The 24825-nt window shown below is 36.9% G+C and overlaps 3 protein-coding genes across 3 annotated transcripts in view; all 3 read right to left on the bottom strand.

Moving 5' to 3' along the window:
- LOC145890156 (uncharacterized) overlaps positions 1-24825 on the bottom strand; it is a 68165-nt gene that overhangs the window by 25638 nt on the left and 17702 nt on the right. The window lies entirely within an intron of this gene.
- On the bottom strand, positions 1549-11487 carry LOC145888927 (uncharacterized). The gene is made up of 22 exons (XM_082979798.1): positions 11363-11487; positions 10975-11097; positions 10591-10713; positions 7888-8010; positions 7488-7610; positions 7116-7304; positions 6826-6975; positions 6519-6668; positions 6261-6383; positions 6091-6198; positions 5860-5993; positions 5636-5785; positions 5375-5575; positions 5041-5250; positions 4846-4971; positions 4642-4779; positions 4414-4523; positions 4026-4233; positions 3438-3579; positions 3063-3229; positions 2423-2593; positions 1549-2084 (listed from the first exon to the last, which is right to left on the bottom strand). The coding sequence occupies exons 1-22, from the start codon at positions 11481-11483 to the stop codon at positions 1905-1907; spliced, it is 3270 nt and encodes a 1089-aa protein (XP_082835924.1). The 5' UTR covers positions 11484-11487; the 3' UTR covers positions 1549-1904.
- Positions 11925-24643, bottom strand: LOC145888922 (uncharacterized). Its single transcript, XM_082979792.1, has 19 exons — positions 24640-24643; positions 24469-24591; positions 22925-23047; positions 22153-22275; positions 21768-21890; positions 21382-21504; positions 20612-20734; positions 20224-20346; positions 19838-19960; positions 18682-18804; positions 14829-14951; positions 14531-14662; positions 14060-14182; positions 13676-13798; positions 13288-13410; positions 12904-13026; positions 12516-12638; positions 12218-12349; positions 11925-12004 (listed from the first exon to the last, which is right to left on the bottom strand). The coding sequence occupies exons 1-19, from the start codon at positions 24641-24643 to the stop codon at positions 11925-11927; spliced, it is 2193 nt and encodes a 730-aa protein (XP_082835918.1).

Here is a 24825-nt window from a genome sequence, read left to right as displayed (position 1 = left end):
CCGATTAAAAGAGGGACATTTTTTAATTATCCAAGTTGAAGATGTTTATTGTGAGTTATGGTGTTTCCAAATGCATAATCTGTTGTTTTGTTTTTATAAAAATATTTCCCGCCAAGCACGTTAAGTCGTTTTCTTTATAGTCGGCCGTCAACGTTAAAGGAAAATGACTTTTCGCTGATGTTGTTAGTGTTGTCCTTGCAACAGAATATTTCAGTGTATCGCAGAATTTAAGTCGTTAATATCATGATTTTTTTTGAATAACATCCATGTGGTGGAGCTGGAGTATTATTGAATTACATCCGTGTAGTGGAGCTATGATAAAAAATAAAATAAAAAGGAGGTAGAGGATTATTTTTACCCGACTTGTCGGTTGTTGCCCGTGAGGTTGTGAGCAAAAGAGTAATCCATGGTGAGCAGATCCGAATAAGAATACCCATGCTACCATAGCGCCACAATAACTCATGCTACCACAGCTGCTTCTGATTCCTATCCCCTCCACGTACACAATCTCCAATCCTTGCCCTCCTATGTTAACGATGCGAATCATACGCATTTAAAGTTGGGACCATGCAGACATAAAAAAAAATTTTCGAGGATTTTTGTGTTCAAGAAACTGCCTGGGTGGAATCTGCCCAAACCGATTACTTTAAAAGGAACCAGTTTCCCTCGATATTATTCTCTTTAATATTCTTAACCGTTTCTTCTGATTTCCAAACAAACAGAATCTTTGTGTGGTCACAGCAAAGTGAAATAGTTAAGTTTATTCATGGTGATGTGAATTTGTTACTTCACCTATTCAGCAGGCAAATGATGACTTATAGCAAGGCCAGAAACACATGTAACGATCATCTGAAAATCATCTTCTTTTGGAATGGCGCTAAACTCCCTCGCTTTTACGAACACTTTCGATTTTACCATTTTTGAAATTTTTTATGAGGGCCTTTTATTTACTACACGTATGCAAGGCTAAACGAGCCAGATGAAATATATACGAATTATTTGACACACGAAAACGTGATCTTTCCGTCTGGTGTTCGTGCTTAATGAAACAGCAGACGGAAATTGTAAAGTGGCAAACGATTTGGAAAACGTTGCATAAAAACTGGTTAATCTATCTTTTTGTTAAAATTACAATGTGGTGATCAGATTTTTGTGACCTATAAAATATCAGATAAGTTTTTGTATTACATGTGCGCTCTGGTGCTTGCATTTTATACAAAATGCTTGCATTTTAATAAATCAGTTACAATTCATTTTTACATAAAAATATCCTTGAATAATTTACGGTCAAAAACAGTTACAGCTAGTGCAAAGCTTTTCGGATTTACAAAGAGATCGTGTAGTCAAGTACCTGGTATATTAATAATATACAAAAATACCCCGGACAAATCTGTGGCAAAATTTGAAATTGGTTTTACGTTTTTTCAAAAATCAATTATATCAAAGAAAAGTGTGTTTAAAATAATTAAATAAAAAGTTCGTGATGCGAACAATAATTTCCGCCAGCTAAATGCAACTTCAACAATGAGATCAATAGTTTTTGGCACTGAGTAGTTTATTGTATTCAGATCAGAGTAAGTTTGCAGCAAAATATTTACACTTTAACCAAGGTGAAGATTCGGTTATTAGACAAAAATACGTATCCAAACGTCATATTGGATTGGGTCCGAATGTCTTTTGATGAAGGACCAATTTGAAGCGTTACAATATGCTAAGACTACGTGCTTTCATAATATATTGATGAAATGGGTCATAACAATAAATTGGATATAAAAATAAATAAAAAAAAAACGTTTGACGTTATGCGTCAGTAACACACGAAGCGTTAGAAAACACAAAGCATATATGTTTGAGTGTATTTGTATTCTTCCTTATTAGAACTAATTTTGTGTTAGAGTGTTTCTTCAGGCCAGGGTCGAATGTGAACGGCTCGGGACGCTAGATTTGGGCTCATGGCTTCGTAGTGTTGCTGGAGGCTGAGCGGGCACACCACACCAAGAACATCCGTGTTCTTCGAAGAATGTGCGCACTAAGATCTGAATGTCGTTCTTTCTTACAATCGTGAACAGAAAGATGCCCACACCCTGAAAACAAATAAGTGCTTGAAAAATGGATTTGAGTTCCTAAAAACGGTGCTATTTACGAGGTTTTATATCTTGTTATTTTTAGCTGCAGATTGATGTATTATTTTAGGTTTGTTATATAAACTGCAGGCAAAGCGAGGCATTTGAATACAAACACACAAACACGCGGCAAATCCACAGTTTTGCAAGTTTTCTTTATTGGGTTCGGCCAATAAAATATTTTTTAAAGAAAGTTTGTGATAGTACGTTTGGAATGAAACTGAAACCTCATAATGTATGAGAAAGCGCTACTTAGTATGCAAAAATAATTTTGTATGAAAGAAAAAAGTTTGCCTTACCTGCAGTCCTGCGGTTAAGGAGAAAAGCCAACTCATGGCAGTAAGATATCCCGGACTCGATGAAAGCATCATGAAGAATGCGAAAAACCAGCTGAGACCAAGAGTGGTTGCTGTAGTGATGGCAATTTGGGTATGATGTGTTGGGGAGGATGTTTTCCTTGTTGCATCCGACTGCAATTACACGTTGATCAGATTAAACTTCATTAATTACGTGAGGTTTAGAAAATCATATTAGGCGTATGTGCAAAAAAGCTATAATAATCATTGAAGGCTGCAAACAGGGTGTACACACTGTTTCGACCTGTGAAGTCTCATCAGTGCAGCTGTTGACTGCGGCTCTGTGCTAGATTCGACATTAGCAAACACACAGATTTCCACTTTGTGGTACCTTTGTGGTCATATTAAACACTTTCATGGAATAGGAGTGAAATATGAAATAGTAATACGGTGGGTAAATGTGAACAAAAGATTTATTGTGACATGATGCGTGACGGCACTATTGGCTTAGCTATTGCTTGGTAATATTTTTTCCATCTTGTTTTCTACGGATGGTTGATCTAGTTTGATGCCCAACGGATGGGAGTGATTGTATAGTCACAACATAGTGGAAATCTTGACCGGGGAGGTTTTTATTACTTACAACTTGTTTTCTTCCCCACACAAGTTTCCTGATCACAATCACAAACATCACTATATTGAATATCAGCATGATTCCGAAAGGCAGAAGGAAGGAAAAGTAAAGCGAATATCCTTTGATCCAGCACATATTTTCAGCCAGGTATGAAGTTGCAAATGCCGACGGTCGTTCTAAAGTGTTAGAAATTATAGAGTTACACAAAACATACTATTCTAAATATTACGAGAGAAAACGGGCCAATGCAAGACAATTATTTTGGTTAAATCTATATGTAATTCCCTTCCTTACATTATCAAGCATATCACACACTTTTGACTAAAATTGCTCATTTAAATAAACAGAAATGCAGACCCGTGCTGTACAAAATTTTTCTCTAACCTTGTCCATACACAGGAGATTCCAAGGATGGTTGTTTTGTTGCCTCTATGGCGATTGCGTTGATCGAAGCAATCACTGCTGGAATGCCGTACGACAACCCAGCTCCAATTTTGAGAAAACGGCTGTTGTTTGAATAAAATACCTAAATACAAACAAAATGCAGTAATATTTCATGCAATGGCATGATAGGCAGGAACCATTGCATGAAATATTACTGCGTTATCTGATACGGTGGTAGAGATCCCCTACGTATATGTGAAGGTTGCCTGGCAAGTTGTGCGCTTGCGCACCAGTGTACCTTGGCCACAATATACCCCGTGAAACCACTGAGTTCCTGTAGCTCAGTTGGTAGAGCGTTGGGCCTGGTTAGCCCAGGGTCGTGAGTTCAAACCTCACCGGGAGCTTGATTTTTCAAATCTTGCTCCGACTTGTCAGGAAAAAGTGGCTGATCCAGCTAGGCTGCATTGCCTGGGCTGCAAAGCCTGAAAACCTCATGTACAAACAAAATGTTGTTCATTTTCGCAGATACGCAATTATGCAGATCATGTATTCAATTCTATGCTGATATTTTTACACTGCGTTGCCCACCTTAACAACTGCCATGTATAGAAAGTAGGCGTACACAGACATCCAACACCATACGCAGAGTAAGAAATAGTGAAGCAGGAATGCGACGGCTGCACATTGAGACTCGTTTTCGCGATTGTCAGCTCCGGCGATGAATAGTATGAACACAACGATAAGTAAGGCGCATATGTTCATGAGAACTTGTATCGGTCGTCGTTTTCTTATATCTCTGTGTATTGAACATGTTTTCATGTATAAGAAAAAGCGCAGCGGGCTGGAAGCTCTAATATCCCTATAGAGTTAAAATATTTGAATACAAATTACCGCAATAAATATACCAAGACAATCCAGAAGTTCTGTCATCACGTTGCAGTAAAAAATGTGCACTTTCTCATATAATGTCACTTACTTGAAAGCAATGAGGATAACGAATGTTATTACGAGGCACAAGATAGAGAGCGAGGCGCACACGTAAGTCACTATTTGCAGGGAAATGTGTGGTTGAACGTCGTAGATATGCTGTAAAATATGTAAAATAACTGTAATGTGACTAACCCAACTACAACGGAAAAGTGTTCCTTAAAATTGATTTTACCAATTTCCAAAGCAAATTTACAACAAAGCAATTTTATAATACCACTAGCATTGCAAAATTGGTGAGATGGTTGCATCTGCATTGCGGCGGGTCACTATTCGGTATTACGAAGCAGCCGTCCGTAGACCAGGCTTCTGTAGTGAAGTTCCAAAACACGCAAGTGTGATTAACGTACTTCGCCTGTTGAGAAATTAAACCACGAAGTTATGCCCAGAGTCAAATATACATTAACAAATATTGTATGACCTGAAGTGTGGCATCATCTTGATCTATTCCACGAACTGTGTCTTCTTGATAAGTAGTTACCACTGGTTGTTGTAAATGAGCCACTTGTCTTACACCACCACTACCCCTCACTTGTCCGGAAATAACCTGCAACATAACAAGTTGTTTTAAACATATTGTTTTTCTTTTTTTATCATTCATCAACAAAAAACTCACTGCGTTGTTTGTGGTGGGTTCTGTAGATGGAAATAAGTTGTTCGTGATGTGAAAAAGAAACACCCCGGTTATATTGTCGTTTTGTCCGTTCATTTGTGTCGCTATGGCCTCTTGAGGTATGGTAATCGTAGCCGGAGATTCAAGCAGTCCCTCCACGTACACGAATGGTTCATAAATTACTGGCATGTCGGGATTCTGAATCCTCTCAATCTGTCAGAAATAGAATCGACGTTTGTCTGAACTACGTGTTTGGATTATGTACATGTTGTGCATGTAATGGCCGCTTGCTTAGCGTCTTTGTCAATCACGTCCAAAACTGGTTACGTTTACGTACCCTAGCTGCAATTCTTGGAGTAATCACATCTAAAGCAGTGATATTGTTTTGTAAGTCCACACGATATCCAAGTTCAGTCAGTGATTGGACGAAGCCTGTCACATTTGTTAGTGTAGCGTTCTGATTGGTGGTGCTCTGGTTCAGGAAATCGGTCAAATGGTCTCCAATATCCACTACATGTTGATACGAAAATTCCGTCAGCTAAAAATAAATAAAATAAATGTGAAACATTGTGAAAATGTTTACGAATGGAGCGCATACCTGAACTGTCGTCTGGGTTTGAACAGTGTTGATAAAGTCAATTGTAGCTTGGGTATCGTTAACGCTCAGCCTTGACACATCAGCTGTCATTACATCCAGCTTGACAAGAGTTTCCTCCAACGTTGTGCTGTTGATCGTTGGAATATCAGTCTACGTAGGGAAGAAATAATTGTAACAGATCACTGATTTAAAACAGAAGAACAACACAATCTGGTAAATCGTACTGTTGCTACAACTTCGGCGATGGACGTGTTCGTGCAGGGTATTAATGATAATCTGGCTATATCAAAACGTCCATAAGACTGTCCGCTTTCACCCGTGGTCACGTTAACACAGGGAACAAATGCAATCGGTTGACCTGCGCCGGAAAAATAAGGAAAATGCAGAACCCGTAAAAATTTAAACCTTATAACTCACATAAGGAAAATAAAATCTTTAATTTCAACTCAACTCACCACTGAACTCGCACAGAGTGTCGGAGTATCCAATCAATCCTGCAAAAGTTTGTCGAAAGTACAGCACAATTCCACTTGAACTGACGATAGTCCTGGCGTGACAAATTTCTGAGAAAGAAGCATTGCTTGTAACTGGCCGACACTTTTGCAGCAATTAGCACTCATGTTACCCTGACAATCAGTCGTCGTATGTTCACAAACACACTCTGCAGATTGAGTTGCGCCCCCATCGGAGGAAACCACCTCGCACACCGAATTTTCATCACAAACTATTCCGATGCAAGCCGGCATAACTAAGTGGAAGATATTGTTTACTTGAGTGTGTTATTTGTTGCGTTCATTCTTGCCATGCAGCCCAGTATTGTGGTCATGCTGCAGAACGTTTTTAAGCAGCTCCACAGCAGCTACACTAAACTCACGTTCTTTACCTGCGGTGCGTATATCGGCGGAAAAAAATGTTAAAGGAGATGTCACACCATCAACTTCAGACCTTAGAGCAACCTGAAACGCTCTGTCTGGTGGCAAAGGCCCGTTGCAAGTCTGTGAAACTTGACGGCGGTCACAGCTCGTGTCTTGACCTTAATTCAACACATTTTTGCTTAAACGCGCTAATTCCATTTTGCAATTTCTAAAAATAAAAACACTGTTTTCGGGCGAAAAACTGTTTCAAAACTACAACAATGGTTGGTGTGATACAACTGCTGATCATGAAGTGCAATAAATATTTTCTCCCACCTACTACAAAGCGTTCATTATCTGGTGTCAAACCCCTCCTTTTTCTAAATTCAACAGCTTCGGCTATATCCGGACAAGAGCTGGTTGCTGCTTTGTATGCAGGTATGGGTGTTTGGCCAATGGAGGTCGCCCAAGTGCCGATGGTTGTCACTACACGGAAGATTAAAGAAAGTCTGATTATTTAATGTGAAAAAAATATTGAAAATACATACTCTGATAAATCATTGCAATATACCTAGTTAAATATCCTAACTTCAGAAAGAACGATAAAACATTAATAGATGTCTTACCAGGCCCTAATACGCTTTCTCGTACTATCAGCTCTAAGTTTGTGGTGGCAGGGTTGAAATTAGGGAAAAGGTCTTGTGCTAGATTGCATGGATTTTGCACGGCAAAGGCGTTCTGTCTGGGTGACCCAGGTAAGTCTTGGCTTACGTCAACGACTGGTGTAATCCCGGGACTCGGTTGAGGCGGTGAAGCTGACAACAACGAACGCAGGGTTATTAAAGCACACTATTTCAAACCACATAGTATTAGCTGATGTTGTTCATATATTAACTTGATCTGTTTTAAGTTTCGAAATGAAACTGGAGTAAATTTGATTTTGATATCTTTATAAAACCTTCTGGACACAGGGTTTTGGGACAATGAAGTTGCCATACCTGTGCAGATAATACCATCCCCGTTGTATCCAGCGAAACAAACGCACTCATACGATCCAACAAAATTTACACAGTTCGCATTTGAGTCACACAAGATAGCCGATCCGCTACATTCATCTAAATCTGCAGGAAGAAGACATTACATTCTAAGTACATTCGTTTATTTGATTCGAATTAGATGGATCGAAATTTGTCACAATCTCATAAACGCTAGGCAATGATATAGCCCTTCGTACAGCAACCAATAAATGTGATAAAATAAGTTTTGTCAATAACTCCCTGAAAAGACTTCATACCGGCGCAAATTAAGTCATCTTCAGTAAACCCAATGTCACAAGAACATTGAAACGTTCCTACAACCTTTGAACATATCGCATTCCTATCTTAGTATTTTCCTTACCTGTACAAATACTACCGTTTCCAGTGTAGCCAGTGTTACAAACACATTGATACGATCCTATAGCATTTGAACATGTCGCATTCGTGTGACACACAGGTGGCGATTGACTGCATTCGTCGATGTCTGTGGAATATAAGAATAATGTGGATACAATAGCTATGCAGGATTTGTCATTGTTTTACAACTCGATAACCTGTCACGAACTGTCAATGTTGGCAACTAACGTCAAGTAAATGAAAAAATAGAGTGATTTAGGTTCTAACATTAAATGTTTTTTTTGGTTTGAAAATTCCCACATGTAATAACTTTCGCTAACACAAAAAATCAAACATTTCTAGAGTTCCTGTGGACACACAAAATGTCAAAAAATCGTAGCATTTCTCTTACCTGTACAACTACTACCGTTTCCAGTGTAGCCAGTGTTACAAACACATTGATGCGATCCTATAGCATTTGAACATATCGCATTCCTACCGCACACAGGTGGCGATTGACTGCATTCGTCGATGTCTGTAGAATATATGAATAATCTGGATAGAATTGCCATGCAGGAATTGTCATTGTTTTGAAACTGGACAACGTTTTCCGAACTATCAATGTTGGCAACTAAGGTCAAGTAAATGAAAAAGTAGAGTGATTTGTGTTCTAATCTTAGATGGTTATTAGTTCAAAAATTCGCATTTTTAATAACTTTCGCTATCAAAAAAAATCGAATTTTTCTAGCGTTCTTATGGACACAATAAGTGACAAAAATATTAGTGTTTTCCTTACCTGTACAACTACTACCGTTTCCAGTGTAGCCAGTGTTACAAACACATTGAAACGTTCCTACAACATTTGAACATGTCGCATTCGTGTGACACACAGGTGGCGATTGACTGCATTCGTCGATGTCTGCAGAATACATGAATAATGTGGATAGAAGTGCCATGCAGGAATTGTCATTGTTTTGAAACTGGACAACTTTTTCCGAACTATCAATGTTGGCAACTAACGTCAAGTAAATCAAAAGGAAGAGTAATTTGGGTTCTAATCTTAGATGTGTTTTATGTTTGACAATTAGCACATTCCATAAATTTCGCTTACACAAAAAATCAAACTTTTCTAGCGTTCTTAAGGACACTCTAAGTGACAAAAAAAATCTTAGTGTTTTCCTTACCTGTACAACTACTTCCGTTTCCAGTGTAGCCAGTGTTACAAACACACTGATACGATCCTATAGCATTTGAACATGTCGCATTCGTGTGACAAACAGGTGGCGATTGACTGCATTCGTCGATGTCTGTAGAATATATGAATAATCTGGATAGAATTGCCATGCAGGAATTGTCATTGTTTTGAAACTGGACAACTTTTTCCGAACTATCAATGTTGGCAACTAAGGTCAAGTAAATGAAAAAGTAGAGTGATTTGTGTTCTAATCTTAGATGGTTATTAGTTCAAAAATTCGCATTTTTAATAACTTTCGCTATCAAAAAAAATCGAATTTTTCTAGCGTTCTTATGGACACAATAAGTGACAAAAATATTAGTGTTTTCCTTACCTGTACAACTACTACCGTTTCCAGTGTAGCTAGTGTTACAAACACATTGAAACGTTCCTACAACATTTGAACATGTCGCATTCGTGTGACACACAGGTGGCGATTGATTGCATTCGTCGATGTCTGCAGAATACATGAATAATGTGGATAGAATTGCCATGCAGGAATTGTCATTGTTTTGAAACTGGACAACTTTTTCCGAACTATCAATGTTGGCAACTAACGTCAAGTAAATCAAAATGAAGAGTAATTTGGGTTCTAATCTTAGATGTGTTTTATGTTTGAAAATTAGCACATTCCATAAATTTCGCTAACACAAAAAATCAAACTTTTCTAGCGTTCTTAAGGACACTCTAAGTGACAAAAAAAATCTTAGTGTTTTCCTTACCTGTACAACTACTTCCGTTTCCAGTGTAGCCAGTGTTACAAACACACTGATACGATCCTATAGCATTTGAACATGTCGCATTCGTGTGACAAACAGGTGGCGATTGACTGCATTCGTCGATGTCTGTAGAATATATGAATAATCTGGATAGAATTGCCATGCAGGAATTGTCATTGTTTTGAAACTGGACAACTTTTTCCGAACTATCAATGTTGGCAACTAAGGTCAAGTAAATGAAAAAGTAGAGTGATTTGTGTTCTAATCTTAGATGGTTATTAGTTCAAAAATTCGCATTTTTAATAACTTTCGCTATGAAAAAAAATCGAATTTTTCTAGCGTTCTTATGGACACAATAAGTGACAAAAATATTAGTGTTTTCCTTACCTGTACAACTACTACCGTTTCCAGTGTAGCCAGTGTTACAAACACATTGAAACGTTCCTACAACATTTGAACATGTCGCATTCGTGTGACACACAGGTGGCGATTGACTGCATTCGTCGATGTCTGCAGAATACATGAATAATGTGGATAGAATTGCCATGCAGGAATTGTCATTGTTTTGAAACTGGACAACTTTTTCCGAACTATCAATGTTGGCAACTAACGTCAAGTAAATCAAAAGGAAGAGTAATTTGGGTTCTAATCTTAGATGTGTTTTATGTTTGACAATTCGCACATTCCATAAATTTCGCTGACACAAAAAATCAAACTTTTCTAGCGTTCTTAAGGACACTCTAAGTGACAAAAAAAATCTTAGTGTTTTCCTTACCTGTACAACTACTTCCGTTTCCAATGTAGCCAGTGTTACAAACACACTGATACGATCCTATAGCATTTGAACATGTCGCATTCGTGTGACACACAGGTGGCGATTGACTGCATTCGTCCATGTCTGTAGAATATATGAATAATGTGGAAAGATTATCCATGGATTACTTGTCTCGGTTTTACAACTGGATAACCTGTCCCGAACTATCATTGTTGGCAACAAACGTCAAGTAAATGAAACAGTAGAGTGATTTGGGTTCTGATATTAGATGTTTTTTTGGTTTGAAAACTCGCACATTTAATAAGTTTCGCTGACACAAAATCAAATATTTCTAGAGTTCTTATGGACACACAAAATGTCAAGAAATCTCAGCATTTCTCTTACCTGTACAACTACTACCGTTTCCAGTGTAGCCAGTGTTACAAACACATTGATACGTTCCTATAGCATTTGAACATATCGCATTCCTATCGCACACAGGTGGCGATTGACTGCATTCGTCGATGTCTGTAAAATATATGAATAATGTGGATAGAATAGCCATGCACGAATTGCCCATTGTTTTACAACTCGATAACCTGTCCCGAACTGTCAATGTTGGCAACTAACGTCAAGTAAATGAAAAAATAGAGTGATTTAGGTTCTAACATTAAATGTTTTTTTTGGTTTGAAAATTCCCACATGTAATAACTTTCGCTAACACAAAAAATTAAACATTTCTAGAGTTCTTGTGGACACACAAATTGTCAAAAAATCTGAGCATTTCTCTTACCTGAACAACTACTACCGTTTCCAGTGTAGCCAGTGTTACAAACACATTGAAACGTTCCTACAACATTTGAACATGTCGCATTCGTGTGACATACAGATGGCGATTGACTGCATTCGTCCATGTCTGTAGAATATATGAATAATGTGGAAAGTTTATCCATGGATTAATTGTCTCCGTTTTGCAACTGGATAACCTGTCCCGAACTATCAATGTTGGCAACTAACGTCAAGTAAATGAAACAGTAGAGTGATTTGGGTTCTGATATTAGATGTTTTTTTGGTTTGAAAACTCGCACATTTAATAACTTTCGCTGACACAAAATCAAATATTTCTAGAGTTCTTATGGACACACAAAATGTCAAAAAATCTCAGCATTTCTCTTACCTGTACAATTACTACCGTTTCCAATGAAGCCAGTGTTACAAACACATTGAAACGTTCCCACAACATTTGAACATGTCGCATTTGTGTGACACACAGGTGGCGATTGACTGCATTCGTCGATGTCTGTAGAATATATGAATAATGTGGATAGAATTGCCATGCAGGAATTGTCATTGTTTTACAACTCGATAACCTGTCCCGAAATATCAATGTTGGCAACTGACGTCAAGTAAATGAAAAAGTATGGTGATTTAGGTTCTAATATTGGATGTTTTTTTGGTTTGAAAACTCACACATGTATTTACTTTTGATAACACATAATCAAATATTCCTAGAGTTCTTGTGGACACACAAATTGTCAAAAAATCGTAGCATTTCTCTTACCTGTACAACTACTACCGTTTCCAGTGTAGCCAGTGTTACAAACACATTGATACGATCCTATAGCATTTGAACATATCGCATTCCTACCGCACACAGGTGGCGATTGACTGCATTCGTCGATGTCTGTAGAATATATGAATAATCTGGATAGAATTGCCATGCAGGAATTGTCATTGTTTTGAAACTGGACAACTTTTTCCGAACTATCAATGTTGGCAACTAAGGTCAAGTAAATGAAAAAGTAGAGCGTTTTGTGTTCTAATCTTAGATGGTTATTAGTTCAAAAATTCGCATTTTTAATAACTTTCGCTATTAAAAAAAATCGAATTTTTCTACCGTTCTTATGGACACAATAAGTGACAAAAAATATTAGTGTTTTCCTTACCTGTACAACTACTACCGTTTCCAGTGTAGCCAGTGTTACAAACACATTGAAACGTTCCTACAACATTTGAACATGTCGCATTCGTGTGACACACAGGTGGCGATTGACTGCATTCGTTGATGTCTGCAGAATACATGAATAATGTGAATAGAATTGTCATGCAGGAATTGTCATTGTTTTGAAACTGGACAACTTTTTCCGTACTATCAATGTTGGCAACTAACGTCAAGTAAATCAAAAGGTAGAGTAATTTGGGTTCTAATCTTAGATGTGTTTTTTGTTTGACAATTCGCACATTCCATAAATTTCGCTAACACAAAAAATCAAACTTTTCTAGCGTTCTTAAGAACACTCTAAGTGACAAAAAAAATCTTAGTGTTTTCCTTGCCTGTACAACTACTTCCGTTTCCAGTGAAGCCAGTGTTACAAACACACTGATACGATCCTATAGCATTTGAACATGTCGCATTCGTGTGACACACAGGTGGCGATTGACTGCATTCGTCCATGTCTGTAGAATATATGAATAATGTGGAAAGACTATCCATGGATTACTTGTCTCGGTTTAACAACTGGATAACCTGTCCCGAACTATCAATGTTGGCAACTAACGTCAAGTAAATGAAACAGTAGAGTGATTTGGGTTCTGATATTAGATGTTTTTTTGGTTTGAAAACTCGCACATTTAATAACTTTCGCTGACACAAAATCAAATATTTCTAGAGTTCTTATGGACACTCAAAATGTCAAAAAATCTCAGCATTTCTCTTACCTGTACAACTACTACCGTTTCCAGTGTAGCCAGTGTTACAAACACATTGATACGTTCCTATAGCATTTGAACATATCGCATTCCTATCGCACACAGGTGGCGATTGACTGCATTCGTCGATGTCTGTAAAATATTTGAATAATGTGGATAGAATAGCCATGCACGAATTGCCCATTGTTTTACAACTCGATAACCTGTCCCGAACTGTCAATGTTGGCAACTAACGTCAAGTAAATGAAAAAATAGAGTGATTTAGGTTCTAACATTAAATGTTTTTTTTGGTTTGAAAATTACCACATGTAATAACTTTCGCTAACACAAAAAATTAAACATTTCTGGAGTTCTTGTGGACACACAAATTGTCAAAAAATCTGAGCATTTCTCTTACCTGAACAACTACTACCGTTTCCAGTGTAGCCAGTGTTACAAACACATTGAAACGTTCCTACAACATTTGAACATGTCGCATTCGTGTGACATACAGATGGCGATTGACTGCATTCGTCCATGTCTGTAGAATGTATGAATAATGTGGAAAGATTATCCATGGATTAATTGTCTCCGTTTTGCAACTGGATAACCTGTCCCGAACTATCAATGTTGGCAACTAACGTCAAGTAAATGAAACAGTAGAGTGATTTGGGTTCTGATATTAGATGTTTTTTTGGTTTGAAAACTCGCACATTTAATAACTTTCGCTGACACAAAATCAAATATTTCTAGAGTTCTTATGGACACACAAAATGTCAAAAAATCTCAGCATTTCTCTTACCTGTACAACTACTACCGTTTCCAATGAAGCCAGTGTTACAAACACATTGAAACGTTCCCACAACATTTGAACATGTCGCATTTGTGTGACACACAGGTGGCGATTGACTGCATTCGTCGATGTCTGTAGAATATATGAATAATGTGGATAGAATTGCCATGCAGGAATTGTCATTGTTTTACAACTCGATAACCTGTCCCGAACTATCAATGTTGGCAACTGACGTCAAGTAAATGAAAAAGTATGGTGATTTAGGTTCTAATATTGGATGTTTTTTTGGTTTGAAAACTCACACATGTATTTACTTTTGATAACACATAATCAAATAGTCCTAGAGTTCTTGTGGACACACAAATTGTCAAAAAATCGTACCATTTCTCTTACCTGTACAACTACTACCGTTTCCAGTGTAGCCAGTGTTACAAACACATTGATGCGATCCTATAGCATTTGAACATATCGCATTCCTACCGCACACAGGTGGCGATTGACTGCATTCGTCGATGTCTGTAGAATATATGAATAATCTGGATAGAATTGCCATGCAGGAATCGTCATTGTTTTGAAACTGGACAACTTTTTCCGAACTATCAATGTTGGCAACTAAGGTCAAGTAAATGAAAAAGTAGAGCGATTTGTGTTCTAATCTTAGATGGTTATTAGTTCAAAAATTCGCATTTTTAATAACTTTCGCTATCAAAAAAAATCGAATTTTTCTACCGTTCTTATGGACACAATAAGTGACAAAAAATATTAGTGTTTTCCTTACCTGTACAACTACTACCGTTTCCAGTGTAGCCAGTGTTACAAACACATTGAAACGTTCCTACAACATTTGAACATGTCGCATTCGTGTGACACACAGGTGGCGATTGACTGCATTCGTCGATGTCTGCAGAATACATGAATAATGTGAATAGAATTGTCATGCAGGAATTGTCATTGTTTTGAAACTGGACAACTTTTTCCGTACTATCAATGTTGGCAACTAACGTCAAGTAAATCAAAAGGTAGAGTAATTTGGGTTCTAATCTTAGATGTGTTTTTTGTTTGACAATTCGCACATTCCATAAATTTCGCTTACACAAAAAATCAAACTTTTCTAGCGTTCTTAAGGACACTCCAAGTGACAAAAAAAATCTTAGTGTTTTTCTTGCCTGTACAACTACTTCCGTTTCCAGTGAAGCCAGTGTTACAAACACACTGATACGATCCTATAGCATTTGAACATGTCGCATTCGTGTGACACACAGGTGGCGATTGACTGCATTCGTCCATGTCTGTAGAATATATGAATAATGTGGAAAGACTATCCATGGATTACTTGTCTCGGTTTAACAACTGGATAACCTGTCCCGAACTATCAATGTTGGCAACTGACGTCAAGTAAATGAAACAGTAGAGTGATTTGGGTTCTGATATTAGATGTTTTTTTGGTTTGAAAACTCGCACATTTAATAACTTTCGCTGACACAAAATCAAATATTTCTAGAGTTCTTGTGGACACACAAATTGTCAAAAAATCGTAGCATTTCTCTTACCTGTACAAGTACTACCGTTTCCAGTGTAGCCAGTATTACAAACACATTGATGCGATCCTATAGCATTTGAACATATCGCATTCCTGTCGCACACAGGTGGCGATTGACTGCATTCGTCGATGTCTGCAGAATATATGAATAATCTGGATAGAATTAACATGCAGGAATTGTCATTGTTTTGAAACTGGACAACCTTTTCCGAACTATTAACGTTGGCAACAAACTTGAAGTAAATGAAAAAGTAGAGTAATTTGTGTTCTAATATTAGATGGATTTTAGTTTAACATTCGCACATTTCGCTAACACAAAAAATCAAAATGTTCTAGCGTTCTGAAGAACACATTGAGTGACAAAAAATCAGAACATATTTCTTACCTGTACAACTACTGCCGTTTCCAGTGAAGCCAGTGTTACAAACACATTGATACGATCCTATAGCATTTGAACATATCGCATTCCTATCGCACACAGGTGGCGATTGACTGCATTCGTCGATGTCTGTAAAATATATGAATAATGTGGATAGAATAGCCATGCACGAATTGCCCATTGTTTTGCAACTCGATAACCTGTCCCGAACTGTCAATGTTGGCAACTAACGTCAAGTAAATGAAAAAATAGAGCGATTTAGGTTCTGACATTAAATGTTTTTTTGGTTTGAAAATTCCCACATGTAATAACTTTCGGTAACACAAAAAATCAAACATTTCTGGAGTTCTTGTGGACACACAAAATGTCAAAAAATCTGAGCATTTCTCTTACCTGTACAACTACTACCGTTTCCAGTGTAGCCACTGTTACAAACACATTGATACGTTCCTAGTGCATTTGAACATGTCGCATTCGTGTGACACACAGGTGGCGATTGACTGCATTCGTCGATGTCTGCAGAATATATGAATAATGTGGATAGAATTGTGATGCAGGAATTGTCATTGTTTTGAAACTGGATAACCTGTCCCGAACTATCAATGTTGGCAACTAACGTCAAGTAAATGAAACAGTAGAGTGATTTGGGTTCTAATCTTAGATGTGTTTTTTGTTTGACAATTCGCACATTCCATAAATTTCGCTTACATAAAAAATCAAACTTTTCTAGCGTTCTTAAGGACACTCTAAGTGACAAAAAACATCTTAGTGTTTTCCTTACCTGTACAACTACTTCCGTTTCCAGTTAAGCCAGTGTTACAAACACATTGATACGATCCTATAGCATTTGAACATGTCGCATTCCTATCGCACACAGGTGGCGATTGACTGCATTCGTCGATGTCTGTAAAATATATGAATAATGTCGATAGAATAGCCATGCACGAATTGCACATTGTATTACAACTGGATAACCTGTCCCGAACTGTCAATGTTGGCAACTAACGTCAAGTAAATGAAAAAATAGAGTGATTTAGGTTCTAACATTAAATGTTTTTTTGGTTTGAAAATTCCCACATGTAATAACTTTCGCTAACACAAAAAATCAAACATTTCTAGAGTTCTTGTGGACACAAAAAATGTCAAAGAATCTTAGCATTTCTCTTACCTGTACAACTACTACCGTTTCCACTGTAGCCACTGTTACAAACACATTGATACGTTCCTAGTGCATTTGAACATGTCGCATTCGTGTGACACACAGGTGGCGATTGACTGCATTCGTCGATGTCTGTAGAATATATGAATAATATGGATAGAAAAGCCATATACGAATTGCCCATTGTTTTACAACTGTATAACCTGTTCCGAACTATCTATGTTGGCAACTAACGTCAAGTAAATGAAAAAGTAGAGTGATTTGGGTTCTAATATTAAATGTTTTTTTGGGTTCGAAAATTCCCACATTTAATAACTTTCGCTAACACAAAATCAAATATTTCTAGAGTTCTTGTGGACACAAAAAATTTCAAAAAATCTTAGCATTTCTCTTACCTGTACAACTACTACCGTTTCCACTGTAGCCAGAGTTACAAACACATTGATACGTTCCTATTGCATTTGAACATGTCGCATTCGTGTGACACACATGTGGCGATTGACTGCATTCGTCGATGTCTGTAGAATATATGAATAATATGGATAGAATAGCCATACACGAATTGCCCATTGTTTTACAACTGGATAACCTGTTCCGAACTATCAAAGATGGAAACCAACGTCAAGTAAATGAAAAAATAGAGTTATTTGGGTTGTAATATTCGATGTTTTTTCGGTTTGAAAATTCCCACATTTAATAACTTTCGCTAACACAAAAAAATCAAACATTTCTAGCGTTCTTATGGACACACTAACTGACTGAAAATCTTAGCAATTCTCTTACCTGTACAACTACTACCGCTTCCAGTGTAGCCAGTGTTACAAAAACATTGAAATGTTCCTACAACATTTGAACATGTCGCATTCGTGTGACACACCGGTGGCGATTGACTGCATTCGTCGATGTCTGTAAAATATATGAATAATGTGGATGGAATAGCCTTATACGAATTGCTCATTGGTTTACAACTGGATAACCTGTCCCGAACTATCTATGTTGGCAACTAACGTCAAGTAAATGAAAAAGTAGAGTGATTAGGTTTCTAATATTTAATGATTTTTTAGTTTGAAAACTCGCACACTTAATAACTTTCGCTAACACAAAATTAAATATTTCTGGAGTTCCTATGGACACACAAATGTCAAAAAATCTTAGCATTTCTCTTACCTGTACAACTACTACCGTTTCCAGTGTAACCAGTGTTACAAACGCATAGATGCGTTCCTACAACATTTGAACATGTCGCATTCGTGTGACACACAGGTGGCGATTGACTGCATTCGTCTATGTCTGTAGAATATATGAATAATCTGGATAGAATTGCCATGCAGGAATTGACATTGTTTTGAAACTGGACAACCTTTTTCGAACAATTAACGTTGGCAACTAACTTGAAGTAAATGAAAAAGTAGAGTGATTTGTGTTCTTATATTGGATGGATTTTGGTTCAAACATTCACACATTTAATAAGTTTCGCATACACAAAAAATCAAAATTGTCTAGCGTTCTGAAGAACACACTAAGTGACAAAAAATTCTCGGCATTTTTCTTACCTGTACAACTACTACCGTTTCCAGTAAAACCAGTGTTACAAACACATTGATGCGATCCTATAGTATTTGAACATGTCGCATTCCTATCGCACACAGGTGGCGATTGACTGCATTCGTCGATGTCTGTAGAATATATGAATAATGTGGATAGAATAGCCATAAACGCATTGCCCATTGTTTTACAACTGGATAACCTGTCCCGAACTATCAACGTTGGCAACTAACGTCAATTAATGAAAAAGTGGAGTGATTTGGGTTGTAATATTAGATGTTTTTGGGTTCGAAAATTCCCACATTTAATAACTTTCGCTAACACAAAATCAAATATTTCTAGAGTTCCTATGGACACACTAAGTGACAAAAAATCTTAGCAATTCTCTTACCTGTACAACTACTACCGCTTCCAGTGTAGCCAGTGTTACAAACACATTGATACGATCCTATAGCATTTGAACATGTCGCATTCGTATCGCACACAGGTGGCGATTGACTGCATTCGTCGATGTCTGTAAAATATATGAATAATGTGGATAGAATAGCCATGCACGAATTGCTCATTGTTTTACAACTTGATAACCTGTCCCGAACTATCTATGTTGGCAACTAACGTCAAGTAAATGAAAAAGTAGAGTGATTTGGGTTCTAATATTAGATGTTTTATTGGGTTCGAAAATTCCCACATTTAATAACTTTCGCTAACACAAAATCAAATATTTCTAGAGTTCTTGTGGACACAAAAAATTTCAAAAAATCTTAGCATTTCTCTTACCTGTACAACTACTACCGTTTCCAATGTAGCCAGTGTTACAAACACATTGATACGTTCCTATTGCATTTGAACATGTCGCATTCGTGTGACACACATGTGGCGATTGACTGCATTCGTCGATGTCTGTAGAATATATGAATAATATGGATAGAATAGCCATACACGAATTGCCCATTGTTTTACAACTGGATAACCTGTCCGAACTATCAAAGATGGAAACCAACGTCAAGTAAATGAAAAAATAGAGTTATTTGGGTTGTAATATTAGATGTTTTTTCGGTTTGAAAATTCCCACATTTAATAACTTTCGCTAACACAAAAAAATCAAACATTTCTAGCGTTCTTATGGACACACTAACTGACTGAAAATCTTAGCAATTCTCTTACCTGTACAACTACTACCGCTTCCAGTGTAGCCAGTGTTACAAAAACATTGAAATGTTCCTACAACATTTGAACATGTCGCATTCGTGTGACACACCGGTGGCGATTGACTGCATTCGTCGATGTCTGTAAAATATATGAATAATGTGGATAGAATAGCCATATACGAATTGCTCATTGTTTTACAACTGGATAACCTGTCCCGAACTATCTATGTTGGCAACTAACGTCAAGTAAATGAAAAAGTAGAGTGATTTGGGTTCTAATATTAGATGTTTTATTGGGTTCGAAAATTCCCACATTTAATAACTTTCGCTAACACAAAATCAAATATTTCTAGAGTTCTTGTGGACACAAAAAATTTCAAAAAATCTTAGCATTTCTCTTACCTGTACAACTACTACCGTTTCCAATGTAGCCAGTGTTACAAACACATTGATACGTTCCTATTGCATTTGAACATGTCGCATTCGTGTGACACACATGTGGCGATTGACTGCATTCGTCGATGTCTGTAGAATATATGAATAATATGGATAGAATAGCCATACACGAATTGCCCATTGTTTTACAACTGGATAACCTGTTCCGAACTATCAAAGATGGAAACCAACGTCAAGTAAATGAAAAAATAGAGTTATTTGGGTTGTAATATTCGATGTTTTTTCGGTTTGAAAATTCCCACATTTAATAACTTTCGCTACCACAAAAAAATCAAACATTTCTAGCGTTCTTATGGACACACTAACTGACTGAAAATCTTAGCAATTCTCTTACCTGTACAACTACTACCGCTTCCAGTGTAGCCAGTGTTACAAAAACATTGAAATGTTCCTACAACATTTGAACATGTCGCATTCGTGTGACACACCGGTGGCGATTGACTGCATTCGTCGATGTCTGTAAAATATATGAATAATGTGGATAGAATAGCCATATACGAATTGCTCATTGTTTTACAACTGGATAACCTGTCCCGAACTATCTATGTTGGCAACTAACGTCAGGTAAATGAAAAAGTAGAGTGATTAGGTTTCTAATATTTAATGATTTTTTAGTTTGAAAACTCGCACACTTGATAACTTTCGCTAACACAAAATTAAATATTTCTGGAGTTCGTATGGACACACAAATGTCAAAAAATCTTAGCATTTCTCTTACCTGTACAACTACTACCGTTTCCAGTGTAACCAGTGTTACAAACGCATAGATGCGTTCCTACAACCTTTGAACATGTCGCATTCGTGTGACACACAGGTGGCGATTGACTGCATTCGTCTATGTCTGTAGAATATATGAATAATCTGGATAGAATTGCCATGCAGGAATTGTCATTGTTTTGAAACTGGACAACCTTTTTCGAACAATTAACGTTGGCAACTAACTTGAAGTAAATGAAAAAGTAGAGTGATTTGTGTTCTTATATTGGATGGATTTTGGTTCAAACATTCACACATTTAATAAGTTTCGCTGACAAAAAAAATCAAAATTGTCTAGCGTTCTGAAGAACACACTAAGTGACAAAAAATTCTCGGCATTTTTCTTACCTGTACAACTACTACCGTTTCCAGTAAAACCAGTGTTACAAACACATTGATGCGATCCTATAGTATTTGAACATGTCGCATTCCTATCGCACACAGGTGGCGATTGACTGCATTCGTCGATGTCTGTAGAATATATGAATAATGTGGATAGAATAGCCATAAACGCATTGCCCATTGTTTTACAACTGGATAACCTGTCCCGAACTATCAACGTTGGCAACTAACGTCAAGTAAATGAAAAAGTAGAGTGATTTGGGTTGTAATATTAGATGTTTTTTTGGGATCGAAAATTCCAACAATTAATAACTTTCTCTAACACAAAATCTAATATTCCTAGAGTTCCTTTGGACACACAAAATGTCAAAAAATCTTTGCATTTCTATTACCTGTACAACTACTACCGTTTCCAGTGAAGCCAGTGTTACAAACACATTGATGCGATCCTATAGTATTTGAACATGTCGCATTCCTATCGCACGCAGGTGGCGATTGACTGCATTCGTCGATGTCTGTAGAATATATGAATAATATGGAAAGAATAGCCATACACGAATTACCCATTGTTTTACAACTGGATAACCTGTTCCGAACTATCAAAGATGGAAACCAACGTCAAGTAAATGAAAAAATAGAGTTATTTGGGTTGTAATATTAGATGTTTTTTGGGTTCGAAAATTCCCACATTTAATAACTTTCGCTAACACAAAATCAAATATTTCTAGAGTTCTTATGGACACACTAAGTGACAAAAAATCTTAGCAATTCTCTTACCTGTACAACTACTACCGCTTCCAGTGTAGCCAGTGTTACAAACACATTGATACGATCCTATAGCATTTGAACATGTCGCATTCGTATCGCACACAGGTGGCGATTGACTGCATTCGTCGATGTCTGTAAAATATATGAATAATGTGGATAGAATAGCCATGCACGAATTGCTCATTGTTTTACAACTGGATAACCTGTCCCGAACTATCTATGTTGGCAACTAACGTCAAGTAAATGAAAAAGTAGAGTGATTTGGGTTCTAATATTAGATGTTTTTTTGGGTTCGAAAATTCCCACATTTAATAACTATCGCTAACACAAAATCAAATATTTCTAGAGTTCTTGTTGACACAAAAAATGTCAAAAAATCTTAGCATTTCTCTTACCTGTACAACTACTACCGTTTCCACTGTAGCCAGTGTTACAAACACATTGATACGTTCCTATTGCATTTGAACATGTCGCATTCGTGTGACACACAGGTGGCGATTGACTGCATTCGTCTATGTCTGTAGAATATATGAATAATCTGGATAGAATTGCCATGCAGGAATTGACATTGTTTTGAAACTGGACAAACTTTTTCGAACAATTAACGTTGGCAACTAACTTGAAGTAAATGAAAAAGTAGAGTGATTTGTGTTCTTATATTGGATGGATTTTGGTTCAAACATTCACACATTTAATAAGTTTCGCATACACAAAAAATCAAAATTGTCTAGCGTTCTGAAGAACACACTAAGTGACAAAAAATTCTCGGCATTTTTCTTACCTGTACAACTACTACCGTTTCCAGTAAAACCAGTGTTACAAACACATTGATACGTTCCTATTGCATTTGAACATGTCGCATTCGTGTGACACACATGTGGCGATTGACTGCATTCGTCGATGTCTGTAGAATATATGAATAATATGGATAGAATAGCCATACACGAATTGCCCATTGTTTTACAACTGGATAACCTGTTCCGAACTATCAAAGATGGAAACCAACGTCAAGTAAATGAAAAAATAGAGTTATTTGGGTTGTAATATTAGATGTTTTTTCGGTTTGAAAATTCCCACATTTAATAACTTTCGCTAACACAAAAAAATCAAACATTTCTAGCGTTCTTATGGACACACTAACTGACTGAAAATCTTAGCAATTCTCTTACCTGTACAACTACTACCGCTTCCAGTGTAGCCAGTGTTACAAAAACATTGAAATGTTCCTACAACATTTGAACATGTCGCATTCGTGTGACACACCGGTGGCGATTGACTGCATTCGTCGATGTCTGTAAAATATATGAATAATGTGGATAGAATAGCCATATACGAATTGCTCATTGTTTTACAACTGGATAACCTGTCCCGAACTATCTATGTTGGCAACTAACGTCAAGTAAATGAAAAAGTAGAGTGATTAGGTTTCTAATATTTAATGATTTTTTAGTTTGAAAACTCGCACACTTGATAACTTTCGCTAACACAAAATTAAATATTTCTGGAGTTCCTATGGACACACAAATGTCAAAAAATCTAGGCATTTCTCTTACCTGTACAACTACTACCGTTTCCAGTGTAACCAGTGTTACAAACGCATAGATGCGTTCCTACAACCTTTGAACATGTCGCATTCGTGTGACACACAGGTGGCGATTGACTGCATTCGTCTATGTCTGTAGAATATATGAATAATCTGGATAGAATTGCCATGCAGGAATTGTCATTGTTTTGAAACTGGACAACCTTTTTCGAACAATTAACGATGGCAACTAACTTGAAGTAAATGAAAAAGTAGAGTGATTTGTGTTCTTATATTGGATGGATTTTGGTTCAAACATTCACACATTTAATAAGTTTCGCTGACACAAAAAATCAAAATTGTCTAGCGTCCTGAAGAACACACTAAGTGACAAAAAATTCTCGGCATTTTTCTTACCTGTACAACTACTACCGTTTCCAGTAAAACCAGTGTTACAAACACATTGATGCGATCCTATAGTATTTGAACATGTCGCATTCCTATCGCACACAGGTGGCGATTGACTGCATTCGTCGATGTCTGTAAAATATATGAATAATGTGGATAGAATAGCCATAAACGCATTGCCCATTGTTTTACAACTGGATAACCTGTCCCGAACTATCAACGTTGGCAACTAACGTCAAGTAAATGAAAAAGTAGAGTGATTTGGGTTCTAATATTAGATGTTTTTTTGGGATCGAAAATTCCAACAATTAATAACTTTCTCTAACGCAAAATCTAATATTTCTAGAGTTCCTTTGGACACACAAAATGTCAAAAAATCTTTGCATTTCTATTACCTGTACAACTACTACCGTTTCCAGTGAAGCTAGTGTTACAAACACATTGATGCGATCCTATAGTATTTGAACATGTCGAATTCCTATCGCACACAGGTGGCGATTGACTGCATTCGTCGATGTCTGTAGAATATATGAATAATATGGAAAGAATAGCCATACACGAATTACCCATTGTTTTACAACTGGATAACCTGTTCCGAACTATCAAAGATGGAAACCAACGTCAAGTAAATGAAAAAATAGAGTTATTTGGGTTGTAATATTAGATGTTTTTTGGGTTCGAAAATTCCCACATTTAATAACTTTCGCTAACACAAAATCAAATATTTCTAGAGTTCTTATGGACACACTAAG

The sequence above is a fragment of the Ascidia mentula genome, chromosome 2, assembly GCF_947561715.1.
Source record: "Ascidia mentula chromosome 2, kaAscMent1.1, whole genome shotgun sequence".
Taxonomy (NCBI): Eukaryota; Metazoa; Chordata; class Ascidiacea; order Phlebobranchia; family Ascidiidae; genus Ascidia; species Ascidia mentula.
This window is presented reverse-complemented; position numbering and strand designations above follow the sequence as displayed.